Source organism: Trachurus trachurus, assembly GCF_905171665.1.
Source record: "Trachurus trachurus genome assembly, chromosome: 15".
NCBI classification, from domain to species: Eukaryota; Metazoa; Chordata; class Actinopteri; order Carangiformes; family Carangidae; genus Trachurus; species Trachurus trachurus.
Genome location: NC_139906.1, coordinates 10,805,912 through 10,822,137, shown reverse-complemented (window position 1 = coordinate 10,822,137; position 16,226 = coordinate 10,805,912). Strand labels below are relative to the sequence as shown.

Sequence of the window (16,226 nt, the reverse complement as noted above, 5' to 3'; positions counted from 1 at the left end):
CTGTTTTCCCCCGGAAGTGGCCGAAAAAGTCAAGATGGGGACTCGTTTGAAGGTGAGGAAACATGTTTTTATGAAAAATGACATTATTCGAACAGTGTTTGTTTTTCGTTGCTTTGGCTTGATTAATGGATGCATCTGTTTCATACTTAGTTAGCGTTTTATGGTAAGTAGTTGGCACAGAATGGCGGGTAATAGTCAATAACAAATACATGTGCAAAGGAAGCCACAAAAATACAGAATGACACTGACATGACAGTAGCCTATAATACTGTTGTAAAACCGAAATGATGACCATAATGAAGCATATGCTGGAAAACACAATGAAAGGGAGAGGGAGTGGGAAGGTAGTTGTATGTTCAAAGGAAAGATGTTATGATGGGGGGCGACAGAAGAGGGGAGTCAGTCAGTCAGTCGACATCAATCTGTGGTTTGGAGTGGATAATACAACATATTGTTTAAACTTAGAACACACAATAAAGAGACCAATTTGATATTGAACCTGAGGGAAATAAAGTTGAAATTTGAATCAAGTGAGCATTCAGAAGATGAAGTACAAAATGTTTATCAAAATGCATTTGATAGAAAGAAAAAAAGAATATGCCACACGTGCTGTGCTTCACTTCAAGTAAGCTCATTTTTTTTGTTAAAGCAGGCCCTGAGCCTGTTTAAAGCTCTGCACAGAACAAGGATGGTTGTATTCAAAGAAGACAACAGAGCATTGGAAGGTGAGTTGTGCCTGATGTTCACCAACACTGAATGCATTTTCCTGCAGCATCAAACTAATAACTGTGTTTCCTTCCACAAGCTGCAAGATTGAAGATCAATGAGGAGTTCAAGAAAAACAAAAACGAAACTTCAGATGAAAACATTAAGAAGGTAAAGTTTTTGATGACACAGTCTGCACTGAAATCAGTATGAAAGTGGTTGTCTCTCACAAGATGATGTTGGAAACTAATTACATGACAAATATTTTTTAAGGAGGAGAAAACATTTTTCAGGGTCCAGATGTTTTATCATCTGTCTGTATCCAGTACATCTCATAACCCCTCTGTTTCTTACAGATGATCAAAATGGCCTCAGATGTGGAAATTGTGCTTCGGGAGTCTGTGGTACAAATGGAACACGTTGGAGACAAGACACTCTGTATGATGTTATTTTTCTCCTCCTTTGTATTTCTTTACACATTTGGTACTATGCTAGAAAATGATGTGTTTTCTCTTTCACTCTGTCTGTCACAGTGCTGCGACCCAGAGAGAGCCTTCTGCTCGAAAATGTACCCTATTGTGACACGCCCAGGAAGAGGTCATGATGGACCATATGATGATAAAAAAAGACTCATTGTTATCCAGTATCATCCATCTGCAATTTAAAGGATCTATCCAACACAACACAACATGTTGAGTTGTTCAAATCAACGCTACATGAAGAATTGTCCATTTTTTCTTCACTGAAGCTATCAACTGCTCTGCTCTACGTTATCTGTGCTATAAACTGGATGATGATGATGATGTACAGTATTTTGTCAAATGTAATTTAAATGTTTTCCTTTCATTTGGAAGTTGCCTTCTTCTTAGTAGCTCATGGTTCAACTGAACCATTTTCTACTGAAAAACTATGTATTCAATGTGTTATGAATAAAGATGAGTATTCCCAAACCATCCCAGATTTCAATTGCTGTTTAAACCAATAAGTCATATAACTTGATGGTGTTTGAGCTTCAATGTAAATTTAGAAGTACATTTTTAAGACATGTTTGGCACACATACTTTTTCATGGGATCCAGGCAATCAACCATGCTGAGATCTCAATGTTCAAAAGTTATTAATCAAATCTTGAAAAGATACAATAATAAAAGTTAACAAATAGTTTATGGAGCCAGACTTGTGTCTATTATTCGTGTGAACAAATTGACAGAATACATGTGAAAACACCAAATATAAAAATCAGTGAATACCTTCTGAACACCTTCCATTTGTGAAGCGAAAAATCATTTATATTATACAAGATTTGCATTTATGCGAAGTGTCCTAAATTTCCCAGAATGCCCTTTAGCAAAGGATCGAGTGCGTCATCAAAACGCGCCGTTACTCTGGCAACGTTTGTGACGGTTTCCTTCACTTGTAGCAGCGATTGTCAACTTTGTCAGTAAAAACACAACATTTGATGCCAAAAATAAGGTGAGGACCAGTTTGTTTGTCTTTGTTCAGGTTTATTTGACATTCCCAGATGAAATATGAAGGATGTTCTTCAAACAACGCACCGTTTGTCTTGTGTTGTTGTCAGCACGGACACACTATGGGAGCTGGCTGCGGCCGAGGTCCGAAACCGGGAGAGCGGAGGCGGGGAGGAGGTCGGAGGAGAGACGGTGTGCGAGAGGAGTGTGTTTCTGATGGGCAGCAAGTCTGGGGTGTGTTCACTGAGATGTTTACCGTCATGCAAGCGCACACATAATCACACGTTTCTTTGCTTTTAGCTCATCTTTGCTTCTCTTCCAGGGGAAAACGTCCATTCTCCTCAGGTGCCTGGACAGGTGAGTGTGTGTGATCTTATCTAGATAATAATCAATCACCCCTTAATTAGCCAAATCTGCTTTTAGTCTGATATCCATGTAGGTTAACACTGAAGACATGCACAATAAATCTTTTGACATTATTCTTAATAATACTTTGAGTTTTAACATGTAGGAACAGGCTGCACAATGATGTTGTTTAGCTAACAGAGCTTTCTAACTGCATATCACTGTTTCCTTCTGAGATGCTCGTGCTATTTTGTTATTATCCACCAGGGATGAACCATCCAAGCCAACTCTGGCAATGGAGTACACTTTTGGCAGACGTGCCCGAGGACACAGCACAGTAAGGAAGTGTTGTTTGTTTTAGTTCTGGACTCTCTGAAGTGATGGGGATGTGGGATAATAACTCAAAACTCATAGTTATGATAAAATGTGATGGCTTGAAACCGTATATTTTTTTTATATAAATGAATAAGTATGTGCTATGTTACAAGTTAATCCATTTTTAAAGAGCTGTGAGAGATTGTGGATTTAATAATTGCAACATTGAGTGTTCAAACAAGTTCTGTACAATGCACCAAGTTTAGTTCTCAACTGAGAGTTGATGTGTTTATTTGAATGCGTGTAGTCTGTACAGTTGAACTTGTAATGAGATGGTGTGGTAAAATACAACACTTGGTGGTTTCAGCCCAAAGACATAGCCCACCTATGGGAGCTGGGAGGAGGGACCTCTTTGTCAGACCTGGTCAAGATCCCCATCACTCCTGTCAGCATCAGGTAGGTCACTTATGTGAGTGTAAGGGGCTGTGTTTAACAATGATCTGAAATGTACTTTTCATATTCAGATGATTGTGAGTGGATCTTTTCAAATCAAGTTTGTTTGTCCTTTATTTCTTTTCCCAGGTCTCTCTCTGTGATCCTCGTTCTGGATCTGTCTAAACCCAACGCCCTGTGGGGAACCATGGAAAAACTGCTGCAGGCAGCTCAGGCTCAGTTGGAGAAAGTCTCTTCCCAGTCAAAGCAAGCAGAGAGAGGAAAAGCTGCAGCCAAACACCAGACGCCTGTCCACTCAGCAACACGCGTCTTACCTAAAGACTATCCTGTAAGATCTCAGCTCATTACACTCATTTTAACATGATGTCTGCTCAGTGCTCAGTTGTTTTTACCATAATCTCCACACGCTCCTTGTCACACTCCTGAACAGTTTGTGACTTATGAAGGACCACATATGGTAGTTTACTAAATCTTTTTTTTTTGTTGGTTATTATGATGCAAGGTCATTGATTGATTGTGTAGTGTAGATATAAGGCAAAACACATATCCTGAGTGAACTGTCACCTCCTTTTACCAGGACAGAGAGCTCATCAGTCCATTTCCTGTTCCTCTGCTCATCATTGGCAGCAAGTACGACATCTTTCAGGTAAAACAAATACTTGAATCTAAACTAACACTATCACTAACAGAATTGGTCACATTTCATGACATCCATTTGAAACACCTGCAATGCCCACAGTTTAATGCTCTTCCAGATTGTTGTCCAGCGTTATTTAAACTGGTGTGAACTGTTATTTCTATCTGTGAGATTTTATCTGTGACCCCGGCAGAGTTTACGTGACACATTGACAGGGAGATTTCTCCATCTGTGTTTCAGGAATTTGACTCTGACAAGGAGAAAGTGATCAGTAAAACACTGCGTTTCATTGCTCACCACTACGCAGCCTCTCTTATTGTAAGTGTGTTTTTACTGTACAAGCAACATATTTACAGTTAACGTTACTTAGATTAAAACATACTTCAGTGTCCCTTTGACATCCTTTTTTGTTTCCTGTTTTTTCTTTTCTTTTAATCAATATTTCTCTCTGTTTTTGTGGCTGATCTTTTCATTAGTTCACCAGCATCAAGTCAGAGACCCTAATGTCAAAAACCAAGAGCTTCTTTTCCCACCTGGCTTTCGGTCTGGACAGAGGGTGAGGAGGATAACAACACAAACACAACACACCAACTAGTAGTGAATAAAGACTGAGCCTGGCCTTCTTTCTTTTTTTTAAACCATTTATTTAAGTCTTCCGTTGTACTTACTTACTTGTTAAATGTTGTCATCAGGAAAACTGTGTCCTGTGACTCCAACAAGCCGCTCATCATCCCAGCAGGTTCTGACTCCTTCAGTCAAATAGGTGAGCACAGCACCATTCAGTGTCAAGAAGCAGTACTGCATTTAACTGGAACTGAAATGTGGTTACTGTGTTGTGTTGAAATATACAACATCTACCTTGACCATGGTTGAATGATATTGTGTAAGAAATAATACTCCTGTTATTTTAGGTTCTCCTCCTGCTGCTGATGTGGACATCACTTCGCTGCATGCTAAAAACCCACAGGATCTCTGGAAGAAAGTCTACGAGCGGGTCTTCCCCCAAGAGGTAGTTCAGGCACTGTTTGTTTTACAATTTTGCAAAATGCCAAATATTTCATGTTCATTAATATAATTTGTGTAACAATGAATTTATGATGCATCTAAATGACTTTGCAGAAAACCAGTGAGCAGAGGGAACTAAAGGATCCAGCCAAAGACCAACAGTATAGTGAGCCTCAGATTGATGCCATGAGAGCCCAGAAAGACCAGGTAACACATTTTGAGTTATTGTGTATCTGCTATGAGTTACTAGTTACTATGTTAAAGACATCAGACAGACATCATGACATCATTCAGCTATGAATCTGGATAGACTGTGCTACTGCTGCTGGTGTCATGAGTAAATAGCATTTACTCTGAACTACTGTAACCAGTTATTAAGGGACTTAATAGATTCTAAAAACATTAAAATGTAGTTAAAGAAGAGTATCATGTGTGGCAGAGAGCTACACAAGATTAGAAGAAAAAGCTTTTTCCTCTTCGTTGTAATCATTTCTTTGATATTTTGTCCATGCTGCTCTCTCTTAGTGTTAGAATCAAGGATTAATGACACAACATATCAAAGCAGAGTGCTTAGAGTGATTTATAAATGATTGTTTAAACATTGTGTTTTATATTCTGTATGAACTCATCTTACTTCGATCTTATTTAAGTTCAGTGAGGTCACAGATCCTGTAAATCTGCTGTTACACAGTCTCTTTGCACCACACCTGTCTTAAACAAGGGCAATGCCCCAAAGTAACCTCTCAGTATCCTATACACAGTGGTCATCCCCATTGTCTCATAAACAGGCTTTAATACATCCCGTGGTTGTAAACCTACATTACTGGTCTTCTTGCACCCTGCCTGTCTGTGTGCCACTCTGGCACTTGAACTGTAGTAAACCCGCTCAAGTCACAAACACACATCGCACACTGTTATCACTGACTGACTCTCATCTGATATGGGCCTTCTAGCTCTTCCATTGGATGGCGCATCATATAATTGGTCTTGATAACAAGTCAAAGAAATGGGGTAAAGGTTAAATCCACCTGACTGGAGAGAAGGAAGTTTGTGAAGTTGTGTGTTCATGTCATAGTATTTCTCTGAGGCATGTTTGAACTCAGGTAAACTTAACCCCAGTTCATGCCCCATATGTATTATCATTACATTTCTGCCAAAGGGCTAAGCATCTGTTTTTCTGGGAGATACGGTTTTTAATCCAGAGGTGACGCATCTCCTTAGATGTTAAAAAGCTTTGCAAAGTTTCAGTCAAAAATATATTGTTGTATGTTTAAAAGGTTTAATCCACAAGGTCACAGCACTTTATCTTTAGTGTATCATACCAATTATGGCTGAATCACAAAATAACTCACATGAGAGGAGAGAAAATAGATTCCTGGGTTGTCCTTGTGAATTCAATACATTGCTGAATTACAATGCAAAATCTGGTATAATAAATAAATAAATACATATCTGTTGTTTGGTGTTTGCCCTGTAATTGATGGAAAAGTAAAAGCAGAATAGCTAATTCATGCATATGAATTGATGTTTGGATATACTGAAGTCTTCTAGATGTATCACATGAAGCTGGTGTTGTAAACTTCATGTTTCTGTGCTGTGTTCGTATTTAAATGTGCAGAAGAACATACGCTTGTTTATTGTTATGTTATGTTATTCATCACAGCATGTGTCTGTGAAACTTTCTTTTTCAATCATTCTCTCTGTCTGTCTGCACTTGTCTTTCAGGAGCTGGAGCAATATAAGAGAAATGCAGCCAAGTCATGGAAAGGACTGGACCTGGAGACCTGACAGATAATCTAGCTTTATGGACACACACATACACAACATATCTATCATATATATTTATTTACTGGTATGTCATTGCATTTTTTACTCATTTGATAAATCATACAACTTGTATATCTCTAGAGACATTTCCTTCAAGCTATTTTTAAAAATTATGAAACTACTTGTACAGTGTACTGATACCAAAATGTATTCTAGAAAAATAAACAATTTTACATTATTACAGAAGACATTGCTTCCTATTAATAACACATAACAATCACACTATTTAAACACACAAGTAATACAATGTAATACATGAGCAGCTTTTTAATGCTGAGAATGTGAATATTCCTCTGGTATATGACAATACAGTCACTCATTTAATCTGGCATAAACCTATACACAAAAAGCTTTAATTTGACAAAAGTGCAAATATTTCAAAGTTTAAATAACAGTTTCCGAAGGGAACGAACCACAGAACCTGAGGTTGAATGTGTTTGTTGCTTGTGTGATTTATGGCACTTTTTTAGCACCTGAACCACTCAGTTGTTTGGCTGTCGTGTCAATAGGTTTACTGCTCCTGGCTGCATCCCAGTCAACACACATTAACCCAGCTGAACTGCACACGTTGCACCCTTTGAGAAAATGTCACACAGAAGCTCTTTGTAGTTACATCGTTTGGTCTGAGCTGTGCAATACTTGATTCTTTTGAACCTTCAGGTACAGTAAGTGCTTACACAGAAATATTTCTTTAATGATGGAGGAAAATGCAAACACAGATGATGTGTTAGCAGGAGCTGTGGTGCTTCAGTATCCTTCACCTTCCCCTAAACATCACACTGTAAGTCAGAATCTGATTTAGATCATGAACCGAACTCAGTTTCGGCCTCCAGGTGGTTTTTCAGTGACGTACAACCTTGTCTCTGATCTTGAAGCTGATCATGCCCAGCAGCAGCAGAGCAGGGAGGAACGAGTAGAGGAGAACAAAGTCTAGTGTGTATCGGGACAGAGCGCCAGGATAACCTTCATCGATGATCTGACTGCCGTGAGTGATCGCGCAGGCTCCAGGCAAAGGTTTGGAAATATCTGCAACACCACAACACACCGGAGAGAAAAAGTTACGAGTTATCTGGTGGTTTCACAGATGCAGCTTCTTTTCTCCAGACGGTCAATGAGTTTCCTACAGTCTGCCTGCCAAGTGTCCTTGAAAACTGAACCCTGACATTATAACTCCACCTTAATAATTGTAAAGATAATATGTCAAATTGATAACTGGAGCTCACTGATTGTTAATTATCTTTAATCTTCAATTGCACACACTCAGATGGTAGTTTATTAGGAATACACATAAACCAATGCAGTGTAATACAGTCCTGCAATAAATATTCCCTCATGAAAGATATCATGTTCAGTTTGTATCAAAATTTGGAAGATGTAGTTTGAGTATTTTGGCTTTTGTTCCATTGTGTTTCCATAATTTTTAGCCTTCACTTTTTGATATTAACAGGGTTTACTAATGATGGAGACTAAAAGTTATTATCATTACGGGTCATTTTCATTCACAGGATAAGTGGACTAATACCAACTTACTGCATGTGAAGTCGAGTCCGTGGAACTCGGTGACAATGAGCAGCTCGCAGCTGTACTTCTGAAACGTCAGGTAGCTGAGCCACTGGAAGACCGTTGGCATGTGCTGGGTGCTCCTGTAGGGACGAACCGGAGAGAGGAAGGTGTGTTACCCTCAGCAGTGGCCACTAAACCAACAGTATTTACTAACGAAGACCTGAAAACGTTGCTTTTTCAAATTACTAAATCACAGCAGGCTTGATACATCGCATTTAGTACTGTATCTCACCTCAGGAAGCCAGATCCCACCAGGATTCCAGCAATATTGAGCAGAGCCACACCGGTATTGACCATGTTAGGGTCTTGGACCACTCCCATTAGGACCACAGTTAGTAACTCACCTGAGGCAAAGAGAAAAACAACATAAATACATAGAAACATGACATTAAAGCACTTTGCACACATTCAATTTAGTATACTGGTGATTCTAATGTATCAAATATTGCACATCCCTATGGTACATGTATGATAAAGAGAAGATGATCAAAATATATACTTGAGACCTCAGCCATCCAAGTAAAAAGATTATTTCATTTAATCATATCAACTCACCTATAATATGTGGTACCAGGACTACGGCCGTGAAACACAGGAAGCGCAAAGTGTCAGGGTGCATCCCCACCGTCCTGACAGGAAAGCAGGCAAAGAGTCAGTGTCAGAGTTAATGCTGAGAGAAGCTGAGGGAGAACAAACTAAATATAAACCCTCGGAGGAGCTTGAATGTGCAGGTTGCATCCCCCAAAACAAGCAAAAACATCTACTGCATGATGCTACTCACCAGTAAAGGAAGGAGGTGAAGATAATGACACTCAGGATGCTGAAGGGCAGGATGTGGAAGATGTAGGCCAGGAACATTTGCCATTTACTGTAAAGACCATCCTGACTCTCCTGATCACTGATGGCTCGCAACGCCGGGACTGGAGAGGAAAACAAACAAGCTCTTAGACAACTCCAATAAACTCATGTTAGAAACTTGTGTAAATTAGGACTATAAAGACCACAGAAAAGTACTTGTTAGTTAATATCCATTGAGTGGGCCACTGCTTTTTTATTATCCTATTCAGAGTTAAAATTTGAGCCTTTAAGTACTTCACCATTGACAGATCATCATAGTATGAAATCCTGATTTTTGATAAGAGATGCATCGTTAAAATGATTAATGCGTGCAGCGCTATCCCATCATTCAAACCGCTGAGTTTTATCCAGACAACTCAGACCCCATGTCTCTTAGAACAAACAAGCTGATCTGTATTGTATCCTATCAGTTGTTATCTGTGAGATTCAAGGTCAGCATGATATCCCCAATCACTACCTCTGGCTGTTTGGGTGCTTATAGAGAGCTTTTAATTACCTTTTAACTCCAGTGTGACTCCTGCTCAGCCCTGTGTTTTATCACATCTCTTATCCTCAGTATCTGTGACAGCCAGAGCCCTAAAGCTGGGATTTTACACTCAGCCAATATCCTTCCCTGGTTGAATACATGATTGCACAATTGATCTTTTAGCATATACCTGATGGACAGAGCTTATGTCACATAAATATTTAAAAATGTCTTTAACCTTTAACCCCAATTAACCCAAGATAAATATCACAGGATCTTAAATAAACTTCATATAAATAAACTCTCTAATAAGAATCGCATAAATCTCCTGAATGCATTCACAAATGAGTGATGTATGTTGTCTTGAAGAAAACAGCGCTGGTTTTGAGTTATGAGTGAAAGTGTCTATATTTGGGGTTACCTTCAGTCACAACGGCTGCTATGAATATCAACATGAACGTATCTAACACAGAGACACAAATACATGTGCGCACAGATAATATGGCTTGTATAGGTGCTGTAGGTCTGTAGGTAAAAAGGTACTTCAGTTCATCGAGCTGTAAATGGGCTAAAGGTCATTCTCACCTCGTAGGTAAACGCACCTCTCTAACAACTGTAAACGATAAAAGGTTACATTTCATCGTCATGCAAAGGCTCAAGAAATTCAAACTATTCTGAACGATTCATTCAACATATGAATTTAATTTTTCTTCTGACCTAAAAGAGGTATTGAAAACATCATAGACTTTCTGTGAAGTCTAAAATACTGCAGACAGCAGACCCCTTTAACCTACTGAACAAGAGATAAGTGAGCTTATGCAGCTCAGATAAAAACCTTTCATATGCTGTTTAACAAAGATCTTGCCAGGGTGATTTCCCTGGAGTCATCTTACGATATTTATTGGGTGATGCTATCAGACTCATGCTATTGATGAACCTTATTTTACCCACATATTACTGATTTAATGCAAAACATGGCTTACGCTTACTCTGGTATTTCAGTTATTATTTCCCAGGATATTTAGTTCAGTGTTTGAATAGAGACCGTCAAGTGCACTACAATGAATGTGTCACTATTATGTCAAACTGTTCAGTTCAACTGGTTCCCCTCCTTCCCATGTGCAGATGTTTGGTGTTGGACTCACAGAGAGCGACAGCGTTCAGCATGCCGGTGTAGGGCGAAGCACCAATGGACTGATAGATGATTCCTATGCGGTCCTGTACAGCACCTTTGGTGACATCGTCGTCTAAGCGCATGACGAAGAAGGCCACAAAGAGACCGTAGATCAGGTTCTGGGACAGACGCATCAGAACACCCATCCTGTCTCTGGACAGGTTTCTCACAGTCCTCCTGTAAAACAAATACACAGAAACACACACATCAAGTAAGAGCAACAAAGTAATAACCTTTTTTTTTTACACTGGCCTTATTTTCCAACTAATTTGAGCTGCCTATTGCCACAGCAGAATGATAAATTGAAATGTATTTATAGTAGTATAGTGTTTTCACATAGCATGTAGATGTTATTACTGCATTTTTAACTAAATTGGGAGTTACATTAAGTTATGTTTTTAAAATCTAAATCTAATAATCTCTTATATCAAAGTTAATGTCATTGATTTTGTCCACGGTCGGTTTCTTCACACAGTAGGGGACTGAGAACTTGCTCAGCACCGACCTGAGCAGGACTTCCAGTTTGGCTGCACCGTTGGGCGACTCTTTGCTCTTGAAGGGGATGAGCGGCTTCTCTTCCCGCTGCAGGCTCTGCTCTATCTTTCCCAGCATGCTCTGGTAGATGTCAGACCTCTGGTAGGATGAGGTGATCTCATGCATGCGACTGAACGTGGCCGCCTCCCTCTCGCTGCTGCGGGTGTCCACCGAGGTGAAGTCAACTGTGAAACATAAACATAAACATCACGCACAGGTTTTTATTTTATTTTACATATAGATGCACTGTATATAATATATTTGTGATGGAGCTGATGTGTGGTACCGTAGATGTCAAAGGGGTTGCAGTACTCCGGACACTCGTATCCACATTGACTGAAGAAGCCCACCATCTCCTCTGGCTGCCCACAGAACACCAGCTCTCCGCGGCTCATTATAGCTATCCTGCTGAACACCTGAACACGCACATCAGCAAATATACATCAAGTTATCCTCTGTCTTCCCAGGAAATTGTTTTGTCTTTTAGTGTTAAGGGATTCGGAGGAGGTTTGAAAACATGTTTTATGATTGTTGTAATTGTTTCTTCTGTGCACAATGAGCAGGAGGAATATGTCTTTCTACTGTAATTGCATTGTAAGTGAAAAATTCAAAGAGTGAAAATGACTTCTAAAGTGTTTTTGAAGCTAATAAGACGCTCCAATAGTCTTCGTCAAACTAATTAAGACACATTAATATTATCTCCAACTATAAATGAGCATGTCTGAATTATTTTAAGATTTTTTTTTTTTTAAAGGAAGTGTCAGTCAACGTGTCACTCTTCCTCTTTTCTCTACTACATCTCAGAAACCCACCCTGAAGAGCTCCGATCGTGGTTGGTGGATGGTTACTATGACGATACGGTTCCTCCGGGCCAGCTGTGCCAGCAGCACCACGATCTGATTGGCGGTCATGCTGTCCAGGCCTGTGGTCGGCTCGTCCAATAAGATCACCCCTGCAACGGCATCACAACAGTGACATCATCGCCCCCTCGTGCAGGTTTGTCGCACATTGAAACATCGAGAAGAAGAACAAAGGCGGGACAATAACTTTTTTTCTCTTCTTCTTCTTCTTTTAAGTTGTAAAACTTTTAAATGTACTTTTTATTAAGTGGCACATGCAGGACTCTCAGAGGGGCCAACTTAACTTATGAAGATAAGTCAGTTCTTTTTTTTTTTTTAAGTTAATTACTCTAATTAGGACAATTAAAAGATTGCCTCTTTGCATTATGAAAGCAGAGTGGAATTAGCAGATGCTTTAATTGTGAGATTAATTCATTTCCTGGTTGATTGGAAAGGCAGCGAATGGGAACTCTTCATTACTCTGTGTGTGTGTGTGCGTGTGTGTCTATGGCTATTCTGTAATCCTGAATGAGGACTGAGACCCTTCATCCTCCCCAGAGGACCGTAGACCTGATAAACTACACCTGGGATGAACACACACACACACACACACAGAGGTGAGTCTCTGCTCATTTCCTGGTGGTGTGATAACCCAGTCTTTCATTACTCTTCTCCATCTCCTCCTCCGTCCCCCTCTCTGTCCTTTTCTCATTCCTCTCTTACTTAGATCCCTTTGCTTTTTCACTGTGGACTTGTAAAACTCTTCAGGGAGAGACGGGTCTGTGGTGAACTTTCCTCTATTCTCAGGATCCTGCCTCTGGTCCTGTTGCTTCCACGAGTAGATGTATGAACTATCATTCATGTATTATATGCAATAACTCACTAAACTAAGCTTTTCAAGCCTCTTAGTTTATCTTATCTGCTCCATATCTCTTCATTCAAGTTCTGCAAAGCCTGAAGAATTTAAGGGACTAAGGGCTTTTGCCTCAGTTCACCTCATCATCATGATTTGCAGTGATAGCGCTCTCTGGAAGTTCTGATGTTGCTGATACCCAGATAAGACTCCTGTAATTCTCCTCTGACATCTCCCAGCTGCAGACCCGTATACTCACTCGGGTCCTGAAGGAGTTGGCTGGCGATGGAAACCCTTCTCCTCTCGCCCCCGGAGATGCCAGGGAAAACACGCCCTCCGATAACACTGTGGGCCACATGACTCAGGCTCAGCTCGGCCATCACCGCCGACACCTGCACAGGAGCCACAGGTTAAAGGTCAGGTGTGGTCTTTGACATCAATATCATCATTTACCTTTGAAGCAATGTTGAACTCTCTTCATCTACTTGATTCAATTACATTTAGCTTATTCTTACCACATACACAACAGAATATCACAATTGTCCAGCCTAAATACGAACAGTTACAGTATATCATTTCTAAATCTAGATTTGCAATAAGCAATTGTGCTGATGTACCGAAACCTTTGGCCTTCATTGATATAAAAAGATACACATTATTTTTCAATCGTCATATGCTCTAATTCTGGTCTTTTGTTTCCCCTTTTTTGTATCCCCCAAACAGACCAATTTAAGTTTAGCCAAGGAGAAGTAACAAAGTAGAAAGTGCGGCTGATGCTCTCAGTGGTCACCTTTTTCTGGATAGCTTTGGCCGAGTGTTTCCTGAGGGCCAGCTGGGCTGTGTACGTCAGAGTCTCCTGCACCGTCAGATAACTCAACAAGTTATCGCTCTGACAGAGACACAGAGAGAGGGAAATAAACAAAAAGAAACACAAAGGATAAGTAGTTATACACACCAATGTTTCATAGGTATGCATAGGACATACTCTATACTTGTATGTTCGTACATGCATTTGTAAGCCAGCTGTAATACACCTTGTGCACACACACATATACACACATAGTACACACACTCATTGCTTGAACCTCCTGAACCTGCTGCCTGCCTCAATTAACACGTGGCACCTCCCAGTCGCACTTCTCCTCAGTCTCTCATCTGAATGACTTTAATATCAGCAGCTCATATCACCTCCTCATCTTCAGCTTAGCACAGGGAGTTAATGACGAGGCTTAGAGAGCAGGGTGGGGGCGGGTGGGGGCTGCTATCAGCAAGAAGAGAGAGATGATTTGAAAGGAAGCATGGCCAGTTTTTAAGCCAGTGTTTTTAATTCAGGCTTTGGATACACTTGAGCACCTCTCATTGAGAGATTAAGTATATGAGGAGGCTATCAAGGGTCTTAAGTTAATTTCATACAGAGGCCGGGGCAGCCTTTCAAGAGTTTTTGCAAAATGGTGTGTGTTCATTTTGTTTTTTTTACATGGTGGTTAGTAACACAGGGAACTTAAAAACATACAAACTGTCTGCATGTGACCTCTCACATGTGATGCTATAGGCCAAAGTTTAACCTGATGTCAGCGAGTGATGAGAACTAGGGCAAAGTGAAAATATACATGTGAGTGGATGCCAATTATGTCATTCAACACTACAGCTTCTTCACATTAGGTATACAATAATGGGATAATGAGATGCTCAGTTCAGCAGAGGCATCTCACAGAAACTTGATCTTTCTCTTGTTGCATGTTTCTGTGTTTCTGTGTGTTACCTGCAGCACATAGGAGAAACAGTCCTGATACTCTTCTCTCTTAAGTTTCCTGCCGTTAATGAAGACGTCCCCCAGCAGAGTGCCACAGTTTCCAATCCTCCCTGAGATGGCGTCCAGTAAGGTGGTCTTTCCTGAGCCTTCACATCACAAAGGCAAACACAGATTTTATTCATTTTGTACAAACTAAAGTATTTCTGCACAACAGAAGGTTTTATCATACCCTTTCTTCACTCTTTAGTTCATGATGCTGTTTATTTTATTGTTGGAGTAACAGTGTTGTCTCATAATAAATAATAGTTTCCCCTGCGATTGCACTGGCCTTGAAATAGGATCATAAAGTGTAACCACTTTCAAACTCTCAAAGTCACATCTTGTGTTTAGTGTCTAATACCTAATTTGCTCAGAACCATGTCCATGACAAAATGTTCTTTATTGCACAATTTAAGAATTAATCTGAATGAGACTCGCTTACTTTACTTCAACTATTTCATTTTTTGTTTAGTCTCACTTTTGCTCTTTGGACCGAGCTGAGTGCGAACCTGAATTTCCCAGTATGCCCATGATCTGCCCACTGTCCACGTGGAAGGAGACATCATTGAGGATCTGACGGGTCCATCGCTTCCTATAGGAGGGTAAGTCCCACCATGGACCCACACGCTCACTGCAACACACAAACACACACATAAACACACTTGGACGTGGGAAATATTTTTTGCTTTCCTTGAACAGAATCAATCCCAACTTGGAAACCAATCACTATTTGTTTTGATTGTGTACAGACACAGACAGGCAGGCACAGTATTAACAATCAAAGATTTTCTTAGAATAAAAAGGAAGATTTGCAAGTGGCCATAATTTTCTATTTCATCAGCAATGAGAGTAAGACGACATTAAATTAAAGATAATTTGTGATTGATAATCAAGTTTATTTTTTGATTTAGTTTCTGCAGCCTTTACCTGACTGTGTAGGAGATGTTGCGGGCACTGAGAGTACAGGAGGGCTCTGATCGCTCATCTCTGCCGTCCTTCCACACATCCCTCTTCCCCTCCTCCGACACGAACTTAAAGGATTCTCTAACTATGCCCCCCTTGTCCGGCTCTGCCACCTCCATTGAATAAAACCTGTTCATGTCACCGACCGGTCTGCTGCTCCAAACGACAACTGTATCAAGTCCGTCTCAGGTGAGTTTGTTCATATTCTCTCAAAAATAGCATGAGAAGCTCTTAAAGTTGAGTCGTCCTACACTCCCAGACTTTGTTTCTCTGCGCTTATTCCCTGCAGCAGAGCGAGTCTCTCAGGAACCATAAACACACAGTGAATGTTGCGTTATCTTAGAGAACTTTGATCTGGAGTTGTATAAAGAGGAGGAAAAAAAAAACACATGCTGAGTAGAGAGTGACCGGCTGTTAGCCTCACCTTAG

The 16,226-nt window shown here is 40.2% G+C and overlaps 3 protein-coding genes across 4 annotated transcripts; 2 read left to right on the top strand and 1 right to left on the bottom strand.

The window, feature by feature from the left end:
- The first annotated feature begins 15 nt into the window (after positions 1-15).
- On the top strand, positions 16-1,658 carry lyrm7 (LYR motif containing 7). 2 transcript variants are annotated; one of them, XM_083988485.1, is made up of 5 exons: positions 16-52; positions 653-725; positions 806-876; positions 1,062-1,143; positions 1,239-1,658. In XM_083988485.1, the coding sequence occupies exons 1-5, from the start codon at positions 35-37 to the stop codon at positions 1,307-1,309; spliced, it is 315 nt and encodes a 104-aa protein (XP_083844611.1). In that variant the 5' UTR covers positions 16-34; the 3' UTR covers positions 1,310-1,658. The 2 variants fall into 2 exon arrangements, with proteins under 2 accessions (XP_083844611.1, XP_083844610.1); XM_083988484.1 differs by having other exon boundaries at positions 17-52; positions 650-725.
- Positions 1,659-2,086: 428 nt separating this feature from the next.
- dync2li1 (dynein, cytoplasmic 2, light intermediate chain 1) lies at positions 2,087-6,761 on the top strand. Its single transcript, XM_083988537.1, has 13 exons — positions 2,087-2,177; positions 2,284-2,407; positions 2,496-2,530; positions 2,786-2,855; positions 3,201-3,289; positions 3,416-3,614; positions 3,864-3,932; positions 4,164-4,241; positions 4,400-4,479; positions 4,616-4,686; positions 4,835-4,932; positions 5,043-5,135; positions 6,654-6,761. Exons 1-13 carry the CDS (start codon positions 2,164-2,166, stop codon positions 6,714-6,716), a joined length of 1,083 nt encoding a protein of 360 aa, XP_083844663.1. The 5' UTR covers positions 2,087-2,163; the 3' UTR covers positions 6,717-6,761.
- On the bottom strand, positions 6,757-16,079 carry abcg5 (ATP-binding cassette, sub-family G (WHITE), member 5). The gene is made up of 14 exons (XM_083988536.1): positions 15,762-16,079; positions 15,344-15,465; positions 14,805-14,941; positions 13,833-13,931; positions 13,302-13,434; positions 12,163-12,302; positions 11,637-11,766; positions 11,322-11,535; positions 10,788-10,993; positions 9,100-9,238; positions 8,874-8,947; positions 8,551-8,662; positions 8,286-8,398; positions 6,757-7,781 (listed from the first exon to the last, which is right to left on the bottom strand). Exons 1-14 carry the CDS (start codon positions 15,932-15,934, stop codon positions 7,597-7,599), a joined length of 1,977 nt encoding a protein of 658 aa, XP_083844662.1. The 5' UTR covers positions 15,935-16,079; the 3' UTR covers positions 6,757-7,596.
- Between the last annotated feature and the right edge of the window lie 147 nt (positions 16,080-16,226).

Excerpts from the sequence above, each read along its gene's own strand:
- lyrm7 (XM_083988484.1), top strand. Across the intron at positions 877-1,061 it reads CAGATGAAAACATTAAGAAG|ATGATCAAAATGGCCTCAGA; the intron begins GTAAAGTTTTTG and ends TGTTTCTTACAG. Across the intron at positions 1,144-1,238 it reads CGTTGGAGACAAGACACTCT|TGCTGCGACCCAGAGAGAGC; the intron begins GTATGATGTTAT and ends TGTCTGTCACAG.
- dync2li1 (XM_083988537.1), top strand. Across the intron at positions 3,615-3,863 it reads TCTTACCTAAAGACTATCCT|GACAGAGAGCTCATCAGTCC; the intron begins GTAAGATCTCAG and ends TCCTTTTACCAG. Across the intron at positions 4,480-4,615 it reads GCTTTCGGTCTGGACAGAGG|GAAAACTGTGTCCTGTGACT; the intron begins GTGAGGAGGATA and ends TGTTGTCATCAG.
- abcg5 (XM_083988536.1), bottom strand. The coding sequence starts at position 15,934 with ATGAACAGGTTTTATTCAATGGAGGTGGCAGAGCCGGACAAGGGGGGC. Across the intron at positions 9,239-10,787 it reads GCTGAACGCTGTCGCTCTCT|TCCCGGCGTTGCGAGCCATC; the intron begins GTGAGTCCAACA and ends TTTCCTCTCCAG. Across the intron at positions 8,399-8,550 it reads GTGGGATCTGGCTTCCTGAG|GAGCACCCAGCACATGCCAA; the intron begins GTGAGATACAGT and ends TCGTCCCTACAG.